Source organism: Lactuca saligna, chromosome 5, assembly GCF_052625555.1.
Source record: "Lactuca saligna cultivar CGN05327 chromosome 5, ASM5262555v1, whole genome shotgun sequence".
Taxonomy (NCBI): domain Eukaryota; kingdom Viridiplantae; phylum Streptophyta; class Magnoliopsida; order Asterales; family Asteraceae; genus Lactuca; species Lactuca saligna.
The window spans coordinates 240,957,341-240,979,996 of record NC_136421.1 but is presented as its reverse complement, the minus strand read 5'-3'; the positions used below and the strand labels follow the sequence as shown (position 1 = coordinate 240,979,996).

Below are 22,656 nucleotides of genomic sequence, written 5' to 3'. Positions count from 1 at the left end.
TTTAGCTTTCCGGTCACGCAACACGCACACTAAATGCAATACAACAACGATATACACACCCGATTTGCGAGACACGGACATTGTCTTCCTTCACAGCGGCCTGCGGTGGTCATGGCGATTGGCAGCAACCCTCGGCAACTGCTCGGAGTAGCAGAGGTGGCAAGGGTATGGTAATAGAACGAGATGGAGAAGATACAAGGCGTTGCGGTTCCTTCCGAGTGCAGCAGTAGCGACGACATGAAAGAACGTCCATCCACTTATATCATGTTCGTCTCTGGCAACGAGAAATGCAATGAGCAAGACGATGGTTCACCATGGAGGCGAGGCGTCGACCGGTATCGGTGGTCGATGGAACAATGCCACTCGTAGACCACCACTCCATAATGATCTAGAGCCATCTCAACGTGGGGGGAAGAATCAAGGTCAACGACGGCTCCCTTGGTGGCCTTGGCCATTCGGAAGGATGAAAGAGGGAGGTGACGGCTGAAAGGTCACGTATGGAAGGTGGAGGCTGGAGGAGTTCATTAGGGTTAGGGTTTCTTGAGACGCATCCATCCAACGTTTTTGAAGGGCATCGGGTTTAAATCTTGTCTCCATGCAAACTTATGCACGCTTTACACATTTGGTCCCTCCTCATGAGATAATTTTCAAATGTAGTGCCAATAACTAGGACGTACATCAAGGAGATTATACGGTTACATGGAGTGCCAATATCTATTATCTACGACAGAGTTAGCAGGTTTACCTCACGATTTTGGAAAACACTACAAAAGTCTTTAGGAATTAGACTGGACATGAGTACAACCTACCACCCACAAACCGACGGGTAGAGTGAGAGAACAATTCAAACGTTGGAAGATATGTTGGGAGCTTATGTGATAGACTTCGGTAGAGCCTGGGATATCCACTTACCACTCATCGAGTTTTCGTACAACAACATTTATCACACTAGCATCAAAGTTGCTCCATTTGAAGCCCACTATGGACGGAAGTGAAGATCACCCCTGTGCTGGGCCGAGGTGGGTGACATGCAGCTAGCAAAGGGACAAGTGCCTAATTACACACTCACCAGCCCTGAGATCATTCGAGAAACTAAGGAGAAGATCGTTCAGATTCGTGAACGACTTAAGGCATTCCGAGATCGACAAAAGAGTTATGCAGATAAACGACGAAGACCCTTGGAATTCCAGGTTGGTGACCACGTACTATTGAAGGTCTCACCCTAGAAGGGAATGATACATTTTGGAAAACATGGGAAACTGAATCCAAGGTATATAAGGACATTCGTGATCCTTGGTAGGATTGGCCCGGTAGCTTACAGACTTCAACTACCGTAGGAACTCAGTGACGTGCATCCCACCTTTCATGTGTCCAACTTGAAGAAATGCTTATCCGATGAGACTCTCGTCATTCCACTTGACGAGATCGAAATCAACGAGAGTCTCCACTTCGTCGAAGAACCAGTGGAAATTATGGACAGGGAAGTCAAGAGAACAAAACAAAGTCGTATACCCAAATGAAGTAGTTATCACAGGGTGAGTGCGTTCTTGAGGACTTGACATAATGTAAAATAACAAAGCCGCATAACCATAGTGAAGGCCCGTTGGAACGCCAAGCGAGAGCCTGAATTTACTTGGGAACGCAAGGACCAGATAAAACAAAAATACCAACATCTTTTCCCTAACTCGTAAAAAACTACTCAAATGCTAATTTCAGGATGAAATTTCTTCTAACGGGGGGGTGCTGTGACAACTGTCAACTTTGGGTCAAACAAAGTCAACCAAGTCAACATGACTAGTATTAAGATTTTAGGATAAGCGCTATGTTTCCTAATGTGCAAATTACAATTATAATACAAAGCATCTCTTTGGATTGCCAATTATCGAATATAAACCCTAATTGGGGTTAGTAACGTAACGACTCGATAATTCAGCTATATATATTATTTGGGAATAAATAATATTCGTAACATAAATGTAGTGGAGTTCATAAACCTAACACTACGGGACAAAATCATAGCAAAGGCTACAAATACAAACTTTTGGTGAATTCGTCACCAAATACGACAAAGTCTGTACTCGACTAAACATAAATTTTTAACGAAACGAAATTGGAAATTCAACCCAATTTTCATATAACGTATTATTATTTTGATAATAATGTTTGTTATAATAATTTATATTCTTTTTTTATAATCCAAATTAAATATTTATACATACTTTATACCTTATTTTTATCTAAAAACACATTATTTTTATAAAAAAACCCACATTTAATAAAAATGACTAGCTTTTTTGTTTATAAAAAGGGCTAGTTTGACTTTAGGGGGTTAAGGAACACAAAAATGATAACATGGTCCCTTCTCCCCAACAAGTCCCATCCCCCACTCTTACCCATGCATGCATACCCTACCAACCCCCACCCCTCTTCTCCCTCTCTCCTCTTAATTACGCCGATATTCTTTCTTCATCCACCATCTTCATCATCTTTCGTTCCTCCTCTCCAAGTTAAGCTTCAATCTTCAAACCCTAAGTTCTTCCAAGTGTTCTTGAAGTTTTGGTAAGTACTTTATTCATCTCCTTATGATTCTAGACACTCTTATACTAGTTTCATTTCCATTTACACCCATTTCATGTGTTACTATTCATAAGATCTTCAAATCTTTAAAGTGTTCTTCAAGTGTTTTTTGCTTGAAACTTCCATCCAAAACCTTCCATTCATCAAGAAAACCACTCCAAATGTGAGTTTATACCCCTCCATTTTCTAGATTTCCAAATTTATTAGGGAGAATACAAATAAAACACAAGTAAACTTGTGTTAATATACAAGTTGTTATGCATGTTTTCTTACTTCTTGTGTAAAAGTGTTAAACACGTGAAATGATGTTATTATCAAGCTTTATGAACTTTTATATGCACAAGTTTGTTTAAAATACAAAAATATGAAAAACAAGCATAAACATGCTAGATGTTCTCATGAAACAGCCATAAAATTCAAAACCACAAAAAACTAGGGTTTTTATAAACACAATATGGATAATCTAGCAAAAATGGTTATAACCTAGTTAACCATTTTTGTGAGATCTAAACCAAAATATGTTATTTTGGTTACATATCTTGAACTAGTCAAAATACCAAGGTTTTATTTTTACAAAAAGAAAACTCCAAAAATCTATCATTTTATGTAAACATGGGTTTTCTAGCAAAAAATGTCATGACTAGGTTATGGAACCATTTTGCAGGGTTTGACCAAAAATATGTTATTTAAAACATATAAAGTTAACTTGACCTAAAAGTCACAAAAATGTAAAAATAAGTTTTACGTAACTATATTTTCAGTATTTGTTGTTTGTGACGTTAAAAGTCAAAAACTAGAAAAATAGACATTTTTATACTGATGACCCACTCATTTGTGCTAGATGAAAACTACTTGTTATTTATGAATATCTAAGTGTATTAACCCGCGTGTGTGTGTGTGTGTATATATATATATATATATATATATATATATATATATATATGGGTACGAAAACCAAATACTATAATAAACTATATAAGTATAATTTATGAATCTTTAATATTTTTGTAATATGTTGAGCAAAGTGTATAATTATATAAAATACATATATAATTATTTTATATTATTTTATTATCATGGAAAAGTGATAATACACATACAAAGGTGCTCATTACAAAAATATGTAAAGTCGTTGAATCAATTTTGCGAGTCAAAATCTTCATCGTACCTATCAGTGATAATAACTAGAGTCTTCCGTAAGAGAGTGTGATACATGTGTGTAGATATATATACGGGACTGACAATCCCGCACCCTAACTGTTAGCTACAGTTAGACCGGCAGGTCTTGAGTGATAAATGTCATAACATTCTGATGCCTGAAGAACGTCGCGACATACCATCTATCTCATTAGCACGGTTATAATAACTCACATAGGGAAACAACGATACATTTAGTTTATGGGGAAACATTCATTCAAACGGTTTTTATAAATTAAAATTGCATATTACTATTTGAAGTATGGAAAATACTTGTACATTTCGGTCTTAGGGTTCTAAGACTACAACTCATTTTTAAGGAAAATATTGGATTTTCTGGAACGAATACTATCATTTACTCATTCTTAAGGAAAATATTAGATTTTCCGGAATGAATACTATCATTTTATAAGGAAATGCTTACAACTCTTCATACAAACTCTTATAAACTAACAAACTTAATCGTTGACACTTTTTCAAGCCACTTGTATTATCAGGAAATCACTAAAACAGGTAAAAACAAGCTTTTGAGGATGGGACGCTAAGGCGCCAGACAAATTTTTTTATCATCATATTGTAATTGATTTTGAAACACGTAATTCTTACAACAATGTAACTTTTTCAATTATATTTATGATGATTGTGTTTGCTTTGGTCATTATTATGCATTATGTTATAATACAATACATGAAAGTCATCCACCCTCGGACGTTTCCGGCATCATGGTTTGGGGGTGTGACAATTGGGGTGTCCAAGCCCCCAACTTTATGAATATATAAGCTCAAAATGATCATAAATGTCTCAAAACGATTTAGAACAACCCAAGTCTCAAAAGTCCAAATCTTGGGACCAAAAACACAACATAACATGGTCCAAATCTTGATCTAGAAAAATGAGCATAAATGTACAAGTTTTATACCTCCACAAACTTGAAGGATGATGGAAGTTCTGGATCTAAGAGCTTGAGCTTCTTCAAGCTTCAATGGTAGACTTCTTCTTCTTCCAAAAGCATTAAAAAACCCATAAAATCACTCAAAAGTCTCAAACTTTGCTAAAGGGGGCTAGAGTTTCGAATATCAACTTTGGGGTGAAAGGAGGTTGAGAATGAAGAGGATATAAGGGGTCATAAGGTGTTTAAATAGGGTTAAAACCCCATAATTAGGGTTTAAAGTTTTCATGAGTACGTCCAATGTACCTCCATGTACGCCTAACGTACTAGCCATAGTCCATATCCAAAAAAAGAGAGTTATGTGTAGCTCCCACGTACACCATGCATATAGACTAAAATGCAAACTTTTAGGATTTTTAAACTTAAAATGACGAGTACCTGAAATTGAATGTTACAATTATACAAAAAGGTACATGAAAGTGTAATATATCATTTTTTTTTTCAAATTATATGGAAGCATTTATTACTTGTAAAAGACCTAATTAGAAAATGGTAGTCACTGCTAGATATTTTTTGTGACTTTCAGTTAAAACAGTGAGTTATGTTGTTTAAGAACAAAAACAAAACAGAAGAATTAGTTTTACCATATAAAAGGCTTAACGGCGCAAATTGTTGCTCGTTTGTCATCTCACTCGTTATACGATGATAATTAATCTCTTTATGATCCAGATGAAAATTCCAAAAAGAAAAGCTAGCTTGCATTCAGTTAAACATATCATTAGTATAGGTTGTGACTACACTCGCTGATGTTACTCAAATATTTTTTATATGTGTGGATTATAATTTTTACATTACATTAATAATAGTATCTTGATATTTTTGTTATTTGGGTGTGTAATCTGATTATTCCTAGATTTCAAAACTTCCACAAATAATGGAATGTAATTGAAATTTTTTTAATTTAATTTATCAAGACTAGGTTAAGAAAATATAACATTAGTCGGTTTCTTACATATCTCATAATTAAACGGTTTATACGGGAGATAATTTGTACACAACAATTTTTCTTCATACAAAACAGTTGGTGTTTTAAAATGTTGTACTGTACAACTCTATAATACATAAATTGTTGTGTATGACAAAAAATTATTGTGTACAAATCACTTCCTGCAACACTCGTGGTTCGGAGAATTGAAATCGAGGAAGACTGTATTTTGTATCTCTTATATTCTGTACAATTCCATAAACACACAAGAGATACAAAATACAATCTTTCTCGACTGTCGGGCCGTTACACCGTTGCTAAGGGCCCGAAACCTCATCACTTGACCTTCATTGACAAGATGGAGCCACCCTAGAGCGCAGACACATAAGCTAGACTCTGAATCCTCCAATTGATGCTTTTGATATACAAATTTCTTAACCCCCCTCCACTCAGGATACAGACCTTACACAGACCCATTCACGATTCCCAACACGAGTTCCCATCAAAAAGCTTGCTCGAAAATGGCTACCCATGATACCTTCTCACGGAAATTTCCCTAAAACTGATGAATATCCATTTGAATCTACCCCCAATCCCTAACTACGGCATTACCAGTACCATGGAGAATGATCCTCGAAACACACCAACCGCGAACTTAACCTAAAACCGAACCATATGTTGAACCCAAAATCTTAACAACCCTTGATTCCTTGCTATGTCATTACCAACCATTCCTTTGACGAGCAAAGACGATCAAACCATGAACTTATGTGATACATCAAACCCTTACCGGCTCCGGTGCACCCCACCTGAGCATTCACTCGATACAATCACCAAGAACTTGATTACTTACGATTGCATAAGAAATTTCCAACTTGAGAATCACAAATCTAACAAAAGGACGTGAGCCGTGGGGTTAATATATTATAGATTTAATACAAAGGATTTCAAATGTTTTAAATAAAATTAAAAAAATGATTTAGAAGGTTAATAAATTATATTTTGATAATTTTTTATAAGATTGTTGAATGTATTAAATATTATTATTGCTACGAGCCAAATGACAATATAATAATTGAAAATATTTACAAATTTTATAATTAATAAAATAAAAAATTAATTAAATACAAACAAAATAAAAAAATGATTTAGAAGGGTAATAAATTATATTTTGATAATTTTTTATACCATTGACAATCACACTTGTTAAATGTATTAAAAATTATTATTGCTATGAGCCAAATGACAATATAATATTTAAACATATTTAATAAATTTTATAATTAATAATATAAAAAAAATAATTAAATATAAACTAAATAAAAAATTCATTCCCAAAATTTATTTTTTCCGACCACTATAAAACTTTTCCCCTCAACTATTGCTTTGTAGTTTGTATATATATTTCTTTAAACTATTTAATAAATATTTTTGAAACTATTCTGTAAAAAAAAAAAAAAAAAAAAAAAAACACACACACAATTTTATCAAAAACTCAGACGTTGAGTGCCTCCTCGCCTTACGAATCAGTTGGTTGGTGGGCAGTGGCAGTGTGTTGACTCTTGAAAGCAGAAACCGCTCAAAATATCATAAATTTATTTGATTTTGTTTGGTTCTAACCCTAGTTTGTGTATGCGCAAGAGCGAAGAACAATGAATCCTCTTATTTGGCACAAAGTTGCTGCAGTCTCCGGTAAGTTTGTTGGTGTTCGCGTCAAACCGAAACCCTTGTTCAAAATCCATGATCTAATTGAATCTTGGTCGAATTGGTGCTTATCGAAATCGCAATTTTGATTTTTTCTGAAAAAACAGGAATGGCAGCTCTTGGATTAGGCACCTATGGTGCCCATGGCTTCAAACCAAACAACCCTTCTTACAAAGAGGTTTTTGCTTCGATTGATCGTTTAGTTTGTATGATCTGAAAGGAAAGAAGGAAAATCTAGATTGATTCTAACTATTTTATTGTATGATTGTGGAAAACCACAGGTTTGGAACACAGCATCTCTTTACCATTTAGCTCATACAGCTGCATTGATTGGTGCTCCTATAACTAAAAACCCCAATATAGTAAGTTCTCTCTTCTACTTCTTGCTTCTTTCTGTTTATAACATGTTTAGATGTGCGCTGTTTTGAAAGTGATTATCTATTGTCATCTGTTTTACATTTATCTTGATGATAATTAGAATCATAATCACTTTTGCTGAAAGTAATCAATTCTCATCTGTTTCAGAATCTAAATCCATTCTTTCTTTTGTTCTTGTGCGTTGTAGTTTGGAGGGCTTTTGACTACTGGAATTGTTGCCTTCTCAGGGACGTAAGTTGTCATTATCTAAATTCATTACATATAACTATGAAAACAGTTGATAATTGGTAAACACGATAAGCCTATATTGGTAGAACAGTTATTCATTTTTGAAGTGTTGGAATGTGATATAATTGATTAGATTTTAATCTTTGCAGGTGTTATATGGTGGCGTTTCTTGAAGACAGAACATATGCTCGATTAGCCCCATTTGGTGGATTTGCATTTATTGCTGCCTGGGCAAGCTTGCTGTTCTAGAATTACCTTCCTACCCCTGAGACCCTGAAGTTGAATCAAGCTAGAAATAATCCCCATATAGATTTCAATGGGGGTATTAAAGGGATGTTTTTTTACATGTATTTTCGACTAAAAAACTATGTTGCTTTTATGATCCCATGCCTTAGCAATTTGTAAAAGTATGCTGAAGAACCAGTAACATTCCAACACACACACACACACACACACACATATATATATATATATATATATATATATATATATATATATATATATATATATATATATATATATATATATATATATATTAAAAAGGATTCTTTTCAAGACAAATGAATCAAGAAAGTGAAAGTAAACATTCGTTTGTGATCTGTCTTCTTATAATTTGTGATGTGTCTTTTTATAATTTGTTACCCATTGCATCAAGGAGTGTAATCATAGTGGCATGAACCATAACCTGTGGGAATAATTCAATGAAAACTAATTATTAACACAGCTTGTAAAGACAAAAGCATGCATGTGAATTCAAGGGATCTGTTTTCATGCTTTAAAAGATAAAAAAGAATGTTTTCATGCTTTAAAAGATAAAAAAGAAAGCCAAAAAGGATGGAGGAAAAGAAAAGGAAAATGGAATTAGAATATGGTTTAAAGATTAGGTTGCTATAAAAGAACATGTGTAACCTTTTTTAAATTGATACACAATTCCACAAAAAAAAGGAAGATTAAACTAAACTTAAAATCCTTAACACCTACAAATACTTTTTCTTTCCTTAATCACATGGGTTAGCAAAGGGTTAAAAGTTGAAACCCTAATGTTTGATATAATATATGAGTAATCAACTTTGAATCCACACATAGTCACTATTGTTTTAATTGTACATCCTAGCTCCTTAGTTCAAGTTAGGGACTCTTTGATATGTTTTTGTGTCTCATTCGATCAGATTCAGACTGTTTGATAACACAGGTCTACAATTAGTTATGTCTTTGTGTCTCATTCAATTAGATTCGGACTGTTTGATAACACAGGTCTACAATTAGTCATTTAGTTGGTCAGACTCGGTCCTATAGTCTGTGATATGTGTTTTACTGGTCCGGTTAAAGACCAAGTCTGACTCAATCAGCAACTATCAATCAACCATTTACCGATCAAAATATGCAATTTTTACCCTTTTTTGTACCTTATACTCAAAACTTATTAAAATATACATTTTTTTAATCCAGAAATAACCATAACCCTAAATTATATATAAGAATCATGAAGAAATGCTTACTGGGATCTTTTTCGGTTGTCATTGCAGCACTATGAAAGTAGCAAGAAGCTCCATTATGTTTAAATTTTTGATAATAAGCATTGAATGCAAATGAAGCATGATCTTTTAGTGTGTTTGGTAAATAACAAGATTGGTTTTCTTGAATCTTGCTACAATCTGCACCACCTTCCCCACATGTGTAATCCAATGCTGCCTGTAATTCTGCATCTGTTGCTTGACTATCTGATATGCACCATTGCTCAAAATCTCCTTCTATACATTTTCATTACCCAAAATGCAACATACACATAAAAACAAAGTTTCATTAGTAAAATGCAAACTCTTTAATTGTTTATACAATAAAACTATGGATATGGTTCAGTGGGGTCAGTGATGTGTATATATAAAAAAATGTATATATGTATGTAGGGATAGCATGACACTGGATTGAAATGCACATGGGTATTGTGGAAGATGGAATAAGAAACTGAAAATGGCAGTTTTGAGATTGATGTTAATAATTTATTATTATATGTTTATATATGTACATGTATATTTATCAATTTATGTATATAAAACCAAAAAAAATCAAGAAATGTATCAAGATTGACAAGTGATCAATTAGATTACTTACTAGATCTTTGTGGAAGCATAACCACAAGAAGCATCAATGGAAGCAACATCTTCAGAACAAAAGGTGACATTTTTAGAGAGAGAAAATGGTAGAGAGAGAGAGAGAAGGGAAATGGGAAGAAACAGATGGGGTTTATATATATGACAAGGAAGTGAGCTTTTACAGATCAAGATCCAAATATGGCTGTTGTTTGTGTTGGATCATGTGGAAGGTGTCCCAATTCGACTACAATGTGTTACATATCCCACATGGGAAGGTTTCACATTGGTGTCATGAACTTTGAATCTGCACCAATCGTTTTAATCAGTAAACTGTAAATCTTATTTTCAAAAAAGTACGTATATGAAATTGGGTTGATATATAGTATAACTTTTAATGCATAAAGTACAAATCACTATATATATATATATATATATATATATATATATATATATATATATATATATATATATATATATATATATATATATATATATATATATATATATATATATATATATATATATATATATATGGAGTCCTCTTCATATTGTTGCTTTGTTAGCGAATCCGATCACGTTTACACCATCCTAACGGATCTTGATTTTGTGCCAATCTGGAGTCCTGGAAAGTGGAAATCATTATAGTCGCGTAATTCAAGATTTTCTAAGACTAAATTCCACTTTGGTGTTTTCTTTTGATTTTAAATGTCAAATTTATGTTATCATAGCTTTATGTTATTGTTATTTACCATATTATAAATATGACATTAATAGTTTAATAGTGTATGTATTTATAATTTTGCATATCTTTAACATAATTAATCATTTTTTCTTAATAATACAAAAATATTTACATTTCTCTTTTAAAATTGAAATTAGCATGTTTGACCCTTAAAGTCAAAAGTAGAAAACTTTTGAAACAAAAGGCAGATCAAAAGTCGTATTGTTACTAACCCACTTTCATCTCTCTTTCTTTTTATATATTTATATTTATATTTCTTTATATATATAATATATAAATAAAGATAAAATGGTCATTATCTTCTTGGCCTGAAATTTTTGTCTCAACACCCGTTTTTGATGGAGAAAAGGTGGACTTTTGCCACAGATGCTTACAAATTATTATTCAAGGATGGACCCCATTAAGTTAAGTTGTATACAAACTATACGAAAATGGTGAAATTTTTATATTATATGCCACAACGTACAAGTATGTAAAGCGTTGTTACCATCAAAATTCAACCACCTACAGCTATATTATTTTCATTGTGGTTTCCGTCTCTCAGTATTCCAAAAGCATCTTTCTTCTCATCTTCTGCTTATTTCCTCCAGTTTCTTGAATCTCCCTCTCCCTCTTCATCTTCTCTCATTTCTTTGTTTCGGGTGCATGGGTTCGAGTTTTCAAGATGAACCCAGAAACAAGAAACCGAAGCTTGTTGATGAAGAAGAGAAGACGGGGATCTTGATCAAGAACCACCCTTCTGGGTTCGAGATTTTACCAAGAGATTTGCTTCTCGATGTTCTTACCAGGTTGCCGATATCCTCACTGATGCAATTCCGGTTCGTAAGCCGGTCATGCCACGCCTTGTCTCACGATCCTGAACTGCCGCGCCTCCACCACCCCACGGCGGCGAAATCAGACCCCATCCTGGTGTTCCACTGCGATTATCCGATCCGTAACCAGCTCTATTTTGTCGGCTACAATGGTGACCACGGTGGTGATAAGATTGTACGTAAGATATCCACTCCCTTTTGTCGTTCCATGCCGGAATTCAACGTCGTGGGCTCTTGCAATGGCTTATTGTGTTTGTCCGATTCACTTTATGGCGACCCGGTCTACGTGTTCAACCCGTTCACCAGAAACCACATCGAGCTACCAAAATCCAAACAGTTTCAAGACCAAGAAGTAGTATTCGGATTCGGGTTTCACCCTCTTACAAACGAGTACAAGGTTGTTAGGATCGTATACTACAGAACCCCACGTAAGTTAACTCGAAACAACAGGAGTTACCCTAAATCCGAGGTTCACGTCTTGACCATTGGCCAACCGGATTCCAACACGTGGAGATGCTTAGGGAAAGTACCTTATCAGCTAGACAGGCAAGCTAAAGAAGTGGTAGCGGTTAACGGGCGGCTCCATTTTGTGAGCCGCCCGGGCCGCCTAGGTGGGCTTCCAGGTCGAACGATTGTTTCGTTCGACCTGAAAGACGAGCAGTTCAAGCTCGTCTCGAAGCCTGTCAACCGGAGCAACTACCACCTGGCGGTGATCGAAGGGTGTCTGGCGGCGGCAGTGTCGTGTGGATACGGGAAGTTGGAGATTTGGGTGATGAAGGAATACGATGTGAAAGAGTCGTGGGTGAAGCAATTTGATATCCATGGGGCGTATCTTGCGAAATTCCCGAGTCATAGTCATGATTATGGGATATGGCGTAAAGCAATGCATGAGAAAATGGTTAGGGTTTTGTGTGTGTTGAAGAATGGTGAGATTTTGATGGAGTATAGAGGTGGGAGTTTGGTGAAGTATGATCCAAAATGGAAGGAGTTTAAAGATGTCGTGTTTCATGGGATGCCTAAGTTGTTTCAAACAATTGTACATGTAGGTAGCCTTAATTGGACTCATACACCAATCCATAATTGATATATATAAATCATTTGAAACTTGCTTAAAATAACAAACATTTATGTAATTATGTATACAACAAATAAAGAGTTTTCTTTATTATTATTATTATTATCATTATCATTATTACTACATATGGTTCGTTACAAACATTTTACAAACAACCCATATCGGGTTTTAACTTTTTATACACCAGAAAGTTAGATTTCCCGAGTCTTCTGTCAGCAGGTGAATGAAGTCTCTCGTATGCATATGCCACGCTCACAATCAACTGAAAATTTTAAAGAAAAAGAGCTTTTAAACCTCAAATTATCATAACATGTTCTAAATAAAAACTGATCCAAGATTGTTTATACCCATAAACAAAAAGAATGATTAGATAAAGAAAGTAAGAAACTTTTTTCAAAAATCAATGATCTTGGAAGTGTTACCATGGCAAGAACAGCGACTTATATAATAATATGATGCAAGCTTCAATTGCAATGCTGCTGGTTTTGCCATCTAACCAGACTGTTAAGTTCTTAACCAAGGTTAGAGGTCAGCCTGGTGCAACCCACTATGGTGGAACTGGACCATGGTTAGGATGTTAACCAGGGTTAACATACATCAATGAGTGGAAGTGGGACCCACTAAACCATTCAGATTTAAAGACAATCAACCAGACTCAAAAAAGCTAGCTGCAGCTGAATAGAGCTGTTCTTCCTCAAATGGCTTTGCTACATAACCATCCATTCCACATTTCATGCATTCTTCATCACTAGCCTGGATGACGTCAGCAGTCATTGCTAAAATAGGAGTATGCCAATAAGCTTCACCAGATTTTATTCCTTCATTAAACTTGCTCTCCATGCTGCGAATCTGCCTGGTAGCTTCAAACCTATTATAAAGAAACATTGTAATTAAAGGGTATTTTAGACATTTGAGTATACGATTACAAAAAAAAAAGATAAAGAGTTTGTTAATTTTTACCCGTCCATTTCGGGCATTTGAAGATCCATGAAACATGCGTGAAAATCATGAGGTGGTTTAAGCTTCTGTTTAGCAGCCTTCCCACTATCTACACAAGTAACAATAGCTCCATACTTTTTTAAAGCACCTTCTGCCACTCTTCTATTAACAACATTATCATCAACAACCAAGATTCTTTTATCACGTAACAAACTCCCTAAAGTCAACGGTTTTCTTCTTGCTACAACTCTTTTGTTTCCTACATTAAACGTTTCTTGAAAGCAAGAAACTAAGACACTTAATCTTAGTGGCTTTTCCACAACAGTTGCCACCAAATTAGCCGATTTCATCTCATTGTTTATTCTAGGGTTTACATTATTAGCCAATAGAAACAATTTCGTGCTTCTTTTAACGCCACGAAGGAATACAAGACCATTCTCCTTTTCACATACTTCTTGATCAACAAGAATCATCGCAAAACCAGAATCACTACAAAAAAAAATGATTAAGTGCTTAACCCATTAAGATTATTAAGTCAAAAAGAATCCCTAACTACGTAACTATCCAAATTCAAAGTCTTGAGCAAGATAATTTACCTTTCGGATAGATAAGATTGTGCAGAATCAAAACTAGATGCAATTTCAACAAATATTCCCATTCTTTGAAGATGGTATCGAGTGACTTGTGCTCTTATATTCTTCCAATCAATCACCAATGCTTTTAGTCCATTGAACTCTGAAATGACTGGATGATATTGATGTAATCCAGTATCAAGAGAAGATGCTTCTTTTTTCATGAAAACTGTAAATGAAAAAGTACTTCCAATACCCGGTTCACTAACAAATCCAATCTCACCATTCATTAATCCCACCAATCGTTTACTAATACTCAATCCAATTCCAGTTCCACCATAAGTTCTTGATGTTGAACTATCAGCCTGCATAAAAGGCATGAAAATACGGTTTTGTGCATCTACAGGGATTCCCACACCCGTATCTTCAACAGTCACTAATATTTTAATCTTTTCAGGTTCATTTATCGAATCTTCACCACTTAATTTCAAGAATTTTTCCCAACTTTTTGTCCTATCAACCACAGTAAGCCCACTTAAAGTGTCGCATCTTTCTATCGACCCATGAAGAGATGCCAAGATTTCGTCTTTTGTATTCGATTCATTTGTCAATTCGTCTGCTAGATGGACTGACACGAATATGTGTCCTCTATCGTGTGTGAACTGCAAAGGGCAAAATGGTAATTTAGAGAACGTGATATGGAGAGTGGCTTGTGTTGAATTAAATGTAATAAAGATGAGAAAAGATGCTAACTTTAAGTGAATTCGCAACAAGATTTGTGATTATTTGTCTGAATCGAGTAGGATCTCCAACAACCATGTTGGGAAGCTGATTAGAAACATATACAGCCAACTTCTCACCCAAAAGAACAGAATTAATGATTTTGTTAGAACATAAGCATCATACAAACATAGTAATAAGGGCTTATGTTACGTATGACCATAAAAGTTTTACCCTTTTGACCAATTTATCCTTTTGACGATTCAGGGTTTTGAAAGTTGAATGGTGGGTAAAACTTTAATGGCCATTTAAGTTATGACATAAACCCTAGTAATATATAATGGAGAATAGGAAATTTGGTGTGTACCTCGATCCCCTTTTCTTGAGATTTGGTTGAAAATACAGATAAAATGTTATCAAGAATGGCGCGCAAATCAAAAGGGACAGCTTCAAGTTCGAGCCTTCCAGATTCAATTTTTGCTTGATCAAGAACTTCGTTAATCAATTTTATCAAATCTTTCCCGCTAGCATGAGCGGTTTGTGCAAAATCCAATTGCTTCGCGTCCAGATTTGTGTCCATTAGCATCTGCAACATCCCTAGAACGCCATTCATTGGGGTCCTAATCTCATGTGAAACCGTTGCAAGAAACTACAAGAGATATTATTCATGATTATGAAGGGGAAAAAGCAGATATGGAAAGTTAAAAGTTAAAACCCTAGCGATGTGATTATGTGAATGTTGTAATTCGTTGATGAACCTGAGATTTTGCCACATCTGCAGCTTCAGCACGATTTCTGAGCTCCATCATCTCCCGAAAATCACTCTCCACTGTTGCAATTCGGTTTATAGCTGCATAGAAGATATGCCCAAGAAGAAACGTGATTGTAAGCACTCCAATCGACGCTATTATTGCTGTCATTGGTACAGAAGGCCTCTGTTTAAACCTGTTCAAAAAAACGGAATCCAATTAACGTAAATTCAAGTGGATCAATCGCTAAAAGTCCAATCGTTTTTCAATATCACCTGCAACGCATTTCATGCTTCCTAGCAGGATCACCAAAATCAAGACTGCTGATGTGGAGCAACCCTGTATCAGTTTCATTAGGACCAAACATGTTAATGGCTGCTGAAACATTTGTTGTGTCATAAACATTGACAACAATGGTTTGTTTGCTTGCTAGCTGGTGTAGAAGCTTTTCAACTAGAGATGGCACATCATAAGATGCACCGAGGTATCCCACAGTGGATCTAATTCGCTGTTCTGGTGTAGCATCTTGATGAAGATGAGCATTATAGACAGCGAAAGTAAGCACAACACCTAAGTGGTTTGATTTCAATAGCTTAAATGGAGATGTCAATACTCCCTTTCCAGATGCCCTTGCTCGTAAAATGTTTTCACGGTCTTCCTAAAGCGCATTGAAGAAAAAAAAATGAAAATCAGCCAAGAAGGAAGAAACTACAAAGACCCTTTTAACCTTGATGAAGATAATACCTTTCCAGACATCATATCAATGGACACAATATGAGAAACGGTTTCTTGAGATAATATAACAGGGGCATATTCGTCTTGAACAGGTGAAGGATCCAAGTTCTCAGGGTCACAATCTTGTGCTAACGTTTGATCTTCAGTTTCCATCTTCTTTATAGTCCATCCATGTTCTTTCTCAAATTTCTCCCTTTCAGAATGAGGCACTCTAAGAGCATATGCGACTCCACTAGTTAATGGCCTCTCGAAAGATGTTCTTTCAGTATATTCCCCAAAAGTTTTCTGTAAAATACAATAAAAAGTCTCTTAATTTAGAAAGAGTGTTGACAAAATCCAAGATGTCAAAGTAAAATTACCTGATCAATAGCAGGAGGTTCTTTCCCATGATAGAAAGTGGAAACAAGAATAGCAAGAGCGTGAACATGGTTCATGCTCACATTGAATTGATCTTGTAACATTCTTGCACGTTCATCACACATGTTTTCTAGGGTTTCTTTTCTTCTAATGCGTGTACCTTCATTTAAGTACCAAAACAACCAAATCGATACAATAATTCCAGTTAATACAAATAGAACGAGAAGCTTCTTCATCCATTTTCCTGCACCCTTTGACGAGGTCAATGCTTGCTCTTTCTTCTTAAGTTTCCCTTTACGATTCTTCCACAAAATTACACAACAAAGTGCGATTACGAAAATGGCCAACAGGGTGAACTTCATAATACTGTTGTAATGCTCGATTGTACGTTTTTCAAGCATCATAGGATTGTCGCCATGGTCAACAGGGCATTGACCCCACAATTCGACATTTTCTGCAGGATTTGGCGCTGTGAGAGCGCATGTGATTTCATTTTTTGTTGACGTTTCGTATCCCATTTGCTTGATACATTTCAAGGTGGTTATCTGAAAGATGCCCACGAAAATTAGAACATAATTGAAATGTATAAATCGAACAGTAGAAAGATGAAGTAAAAGAAATAAGATATAACAGGGAAAACCTGATCTGATTCAAAGAATGAGGAAGCAAGCTCATGAAGAAGGTCTTTGCTGACGTTAAATTGTTCAACCAAGAGTAATGATTTATCTTCACATGTTCCTGTTACATCCGCCTTCTTCCTTAAAACGCCACTGAATAAAAATAAACCAAACCCAGCGACAATAAGAAAAACCCACACAAAAAGGAGCAATCTTTTCCTTTTCAAGCCGCTATGAGATCCTCTCGAAGTCTCTTTAGCCTTCCTCGTCTTTGAACTGGTCATCAATCTACCATTTAACCCAGAAATCTTGGAATTCAAAGACATTGTAAGAAACACCCAGTTGAGAAAAAGCTTTGAAAACTCAACAACAGTAGAAAATATCATCAAAAAACAGAATCTTTATGAGGTACAGATGGATCAATCAGCAAACCCAGCTCACAATACATCAAGAAACAAAGATTCGCGGCTACAGTGAGATAATTACAAGAACACATGATTCCATCTCTTTCCTAATCATGTAGTCAGTGTTGAAGCTGCGAAAACCAATCAAAATCACGTCTTTTTTTGGTGGAAGAAAAGGAAAAGGTAAAGGGAATCATGGGAAATCAAAAGCCTTTGTTTGAAACCCAGAAGTAGAATTGGGCAAAACTGGAAGGCATCATCAAGAAAAAGACAAGAAATGAGGAGAAGAGAACAAGAGGGTTTATGTAAATTTCCAAATATGAGGTATGCCTGCCTCACCAAAACCTGAGGGGAGCATAAAGAGACATCAAGAACAAGCCTTTTTTTTTTACTTAGGGAGAGAGAAGGGGGCCATGATTAAAAGATAGGGGGGAAAAGAGGCGCCTTTGCTTTTTAATCTCTCTTTCTCTTTCTCTTTCTATTTCTATCTCTACAAATGCTTGTTTGGTTGTGGCTGGGGACATATGATTATCTCATCATCTTGTGGGAGGATAACTTAAATGAATATTAATAATACTGTCTATTTTTATATTTATTTTTTAAGAAACAATGCTTTCAATACAGATTGTTCTTAAAAGTAGTAAAAATAGTATATATTTAATTTAATTGATAAATTATTTGATAAAAATCTGTAGTGACTATGCAACTCTTTGGTGATTCAAACCAACACGATCGTTACATATTATATCTTTTATTCATATAAATAATAATAATTGGTTTAATTTTATTGTTTATTAGCGATCCAAATCAACTTAGAAATATTAAATATAAAAACAGAATATTAACAAAACATCATATTTAAAGTTAATATAAACAAATAATCAAAGATAGTTTTTTTTTTTTTTTTTTTTTTTTTTTTTTTTTTTTTTTTTACCGTGTTCAATTTTTCGAAAATGGATCATTTTGGAGTCAATATTGGTTGGACTTGGGCATTCGATACATATTAAGTGGTCCTTCTGGTACCCATTAGATCTCGGAATATCATTTAAGACTTTCTACTTATCGATGAAAATGACTTCAAATGATGAAAATATCGATGGAAATGACTTCATTTCAGACTCTCTACTTCTCTCTATGTATAAGTTTTCTAATATTTTATTGATTGAGATAGTATAAAATCATTCACAATAAAAATAAGAATAAAAATCGTTTGGAATATGATAATCATATGCGAAACATGCAAAATCATTCCGAAATTCATCAAATTTACAGTCAAAATAGATAGATTTCTAGTTACCATCAATAATTAGTCTTATTTGGCATTAATAATGAGGATATGATGCATTTACTTGGTACAAAACTTATGTCTAAAACACAAATAAGTGGTTCAAGATGAATTTTTCTGGAATGTATGTAAAAGTGGAATATGCAAAACTAGTCCATAATACATATAACTCGTCCGGAATACACTATCATAATATTTTTTTCAAGATTTTATTTTTTATGAAAAAATTATTCCTAACTTTTTTTTTTTTTTTTGGAAAAAACCTCATATCTAATAAGTTTTTTTGGAAATAAAAACCAAAGGAAAAAAAATAATAATAAATACAATGTCTTTTAAGAAAAAAATTATAGTTAATGATTAATCCAAAAAAAATACAATATATAATGTATTTTATGATATAAACTTTTCTTTTGGCTTTTTGCAACAAACTTTTAAAATAGTTTTTTTTTTTGTCGTAACTAATAGTAAGTTTTCAAGAAGATTTTTGTAAAATCTAGTTTTCATGATGTTTTTAATTTTGGGATAACGGGTCGTCATTTGATCGAGTAAAGGTCTTAGGTTTTAAAGGAATATAGTTTAGACCCTATCAGATATTGATAATGTTGGTTAAGCGATTAAAATCATCGAATTATGCATCGAAGGAAAGGGTAAAATAGGAAAGCTGATAATTCAGGCTTCTTGCATGAATTAATGATTTTAGTTCGATATGTTTTTAGTCAAAAGTAACTAGATATAATTGTAAGGCTCGTCAATACTTTGTGTCCATATAAAGATCACTAAAAATGGAGTTGAAATGAAGAAGTTATGGTCGTTTGAAGCTGAAGTGGATTTTGGGAAAAACAAGTTCGCCACGACATGGTGAGGAGCGTTATGCAGCCCAAACCCATTAAATCAAGGTTTAGCTTGTATTTAAGGGCTTCAACCCCTTGTTTTAGATCATTTTTCAGCCTCAATTGCACCAAGAAACCCTATTTGTAGCAACCTTAGCCTCCCTTCATAGATCAAGCTCCTCCTCTTTACTAGGACCTCTTTTGGGAGCTTTTGTGGTGATTTAATGAAGCTTGATGATCAAAAAAGTTCTTTTGGTTGCAAGGAATGTTGTTTCAAGTTTAGATCCATCAAAGGCACTTCATTTATGGACTATTGTGAGTATAGAGTTATTATCTTGCTCTTTAGTTCTTTAGATCTTGTTATATGGGGGGGGGGGGGGGGAGGGGGGGTTGGCACTTTTGGTCCATTTTATGGGTGATCTTGGAGTTGAGTGGTTCTCCTGACAACATAGCTTATCATGCTTATCTTGTATTGGTGCATTGTCGTACGAGCTTCTATAAAGGAGGAAGTAATGTACTCCAATTTGTTGGGAGAGGTCGACTATAGGGTTATGGGGAGGACTGAGGTGGTTCTCCAGACGACAGAGCTTATCCAGTAGATCAGAAAGAGGCTATAGACAGCTCGGAGCTGATAGAAGAGTTATGTTGATAGGTGGTGGTTCGAGCTAGAGTTCCAGGTTTGGGACATGGTTTTGCTGAAGGTATCACCATGGAAGTGTGTTATACGCTTCAGGAAGATGGGCAAGTCGGCCCCCTGATTTATTGGACCGTTTTGAGAAGTGGCCAGGGTAGGCAAGGTGGACTACCGATTGGATCTACCTGAGGAGCTTAATCAGATTCATAGCACTTTCCATGTTTCTCAACTTTGGAAATGTGTGGTTGATGATTTAGTTGTGATACCGTTAAATGATATTCATGTCAATGTGCACTTGAATTATATGGAGAGACCAGTGGCTATTATGGATAGGAAGACGAAGGCCTTACGCAACAAGTCGGTACATTTGGTCAAGATTTAGTAGCAGCATCGGAAGGGTTCCTAGTGGACCTAGGAGCCTAAGGTGGAGATACACGATCACTATCCAGATGTATTTGCACTTGAGGATTTCAAGGATAAAATCTAATTCAAATGGGGGAGAACTGTAACACCCGATCTTGGAGGTATTATTTTTATTTTATTTAAAAGCTTAATTTCAAGAATCCTTAACCTACGTTGGGCATAGGGTAGTCCCCTACGCTAAGCATAGGAGGGAGTATAGACATGGGAGTTAAATGATCTACGTAGGGCGTAGATTGAGCTACATATGGCATAGGAGCCCAGAACCAAAACCCTAATCCTTAGGGTTTTGAACCCTATTTAAAGGCTCTAACCCCTTGAGGCCCTCTCCATTCTCAACCTCGACCCTCCCAAACAACCACCTTGAAAACCCTAATCACCATTTGTGAGTTTTGAGCTTTTGGAGTGCTTTGTGTTCACTTCTGAAGGAAAGAGGGCATTATGGAACCACTTAGGAGCTCAAACCAGTGTAGATCCAGGATTTGCATCCACTCATCCATCTCCAGAAGGTATAAAGTTTCTACCTTGATGTTGATTTGTGTTAGATCTAGTTATGCTTAAGAACTTCATGCTTTTGTCCCCATAACCATGGTGTATATGATTATGAGCTACTCTAGACCATTGGAGTTCCATTTCCAGATGTTTTAAGGGTTGTTAAGTCATAAAAATGAGAGTTTGGTCACTCTCGTCCGTCCATGCATGAGCTCTTGAGCAATAGACAAGTTTATGGATTTAGGTATTGATTGTGTGCTCTATGTGACTATGCAAATGGATAAAGTCAGTTACTTTATCCATTAAGATGTCCCTTGGGTGTAGATCTGAAAGTATAAGGAGTTGATCTACTGTTTTAAGGACTTAATGATTAAGATAGTCATCAGGGAGCTATGTGGGGCGTAATCTGCCTTACGCATGGCGTATCCCTGATATTTCCTGTCTTATCGCCTTGAGCTCTATGCGGTGCATAGAGTTGCATGATGCGTTGAGCATAGGTCGACTGAAGTTGAACGTTGACTTTTTGACAGTTGACCGTTTACCGTTGACATTGACCAAATTTTAGTTTAGGTCAAACTGAGTATTTTGAGCTATAGATTGATACTTGGTCCTTGTTTGTTGTATAGGTGACCCGTAAAGATGGTATTTAGATTTGTGAGCAGTTGGGATATCTTCTAGACTTTGAGGCCAGATTTCTCACTATACTCGTGGGTCGAAGGCACTAATGTTAGCTCACTAGATTATGTTATGTATTTGTAACACCCATAAAAATCAAACCAATTTATAACTTTTTCAAACATTCAAAAGCCATTAGTTATTACAAAATGTATTCAAAATAGTTTTATATCAAAGTATCCCAGAAACCATAAGTCCAAATCACGAGGATGTGTACAGTCATGCCTTCGCCTTGCCGAGTCATCAGAAGCGCCTGAAATAATAAACTGAAACCATAAGCACAAATCTTAGTAAGTTCCCCTAAAATACCCATACACACAACAATATACATATAATCACAAACATCATACTGTGGGTCCAATTAACCATCGGGTTGGAATACCCCAGGCCCTCAACCATCGGGTTGGAATGCCAACATACTATGGGTCTAATCATCCATCGGGATGGAATACCCCAGGCCTATTGACTGACGTATGAAGCAGCCCAGTCTTACCGTATACAATGACAAATATGTCGGGTCCAATCAACCATCGGGTCCAGTCAACCA

General features: G+C 35.4%; 4 protein-coding genes across 4 annotated transcripts; 2 read left to right on the top strand and 2 right to left on the bottom strand.

Annotated features, from left to right (window-relative positions):
• Window positions 1-7,128: 7,128 nt before the first annotated feature.
• Window positions 7,129-8,381, top strand: LOC145047129 (uncharacterized). Its single transcript, XM_078995368.1, has 5 exons — window positions 7,129-7,340; window positions 7,460-7,530; window positions 7,634-7,714; window positions 7,918-7,961; window positions 8,108-8,381. The coding sequence occupies exons 1-5, from the start codon at window positions 7,301-7,303 to the stop codon at window positions 8,205-8,207; spliced, it is 336 nt and encodes a 111-aa protein (XP_078851494.1). The 5' UTR covers window positions 7,129-7,300; the 3' UTR covers window positions 8,208-8,381.
• Window positions 8,382-8,471: 90 nt separating this feature from the next.
• On the bottom strand, window positions 8,472-10,283 carry LOC145047128 (major pollen allergen Ole e 10-like). Its single transcript, XM_078995367.1, has 3 exons — window positions 10,071-10,283; window positions 9,458-9,709; window positions 8,472-8,643 (listed from the first exon to the last, which is right to left on the bottom strand). Exons 1-3 carry the CDS (start codon window positions 10,138-10,140, stop codon window positions 8,609-8,611), a joined length of 357 nt encoding a protein of 118 aa, XP_078851493.1. The 5' UTR covers window positions 10,141-10,283; the 3' UTR covers window positions 8,472-8,608.
• Window positions 10,284-11,325: 1,042 nt separating this feature from the next.
• Window positions 11,326-12,776, top strand: LOC145047127 (F-box protein At3g07870-like). The gene has a single exon (XM_078995366.1). It carries the CDS (start codon window positions 11,439-11,441, stop codon window positions 12,687-12,689), a length of 1,251 nt encoding a protein of 416 aa, XP_078851492.1. The 5' UTR covers window positions 11,326-11,438; the 3' UTR covers window positions 12,690-12,776.
• On the bottom strand, window positions 12,703-18,248 carry LOC145047126 (histidine kinase 2-like). Its single transcript, XM_078995365.1, has 11 exons — window positions 17,393-18,248; window positions 16,755-17,297; window positions 16,405-16,680; window positions 15,936-16,318; window positions 15,670-15,856; window positions 15,279-15,560; window positions 14,945-15,043; window positions 14,216-14,853; window positions 13,641-14,108; window positions 13,103-13,548; window positions 12,703-12,942 (listed from the first exon to the last, which is right to left on the bottom strand). The coding sequence occupies exons 1-10, from the start codon at window positions 17,753-17,755 to the stop codon at window positions 13,326-13,328; spliced, it is 3,462 nt and encodes a 1,153-aa protein (XP_078851491.1). The 5' UTR covers window positions 17,756-18,248; the 3' UTR covers window positions 12,703-12,942; window positions 13,103-13,325.
• Between the last annotated feature and the right edge of the window lie 4,408 nt (window positions 18,249-22,656).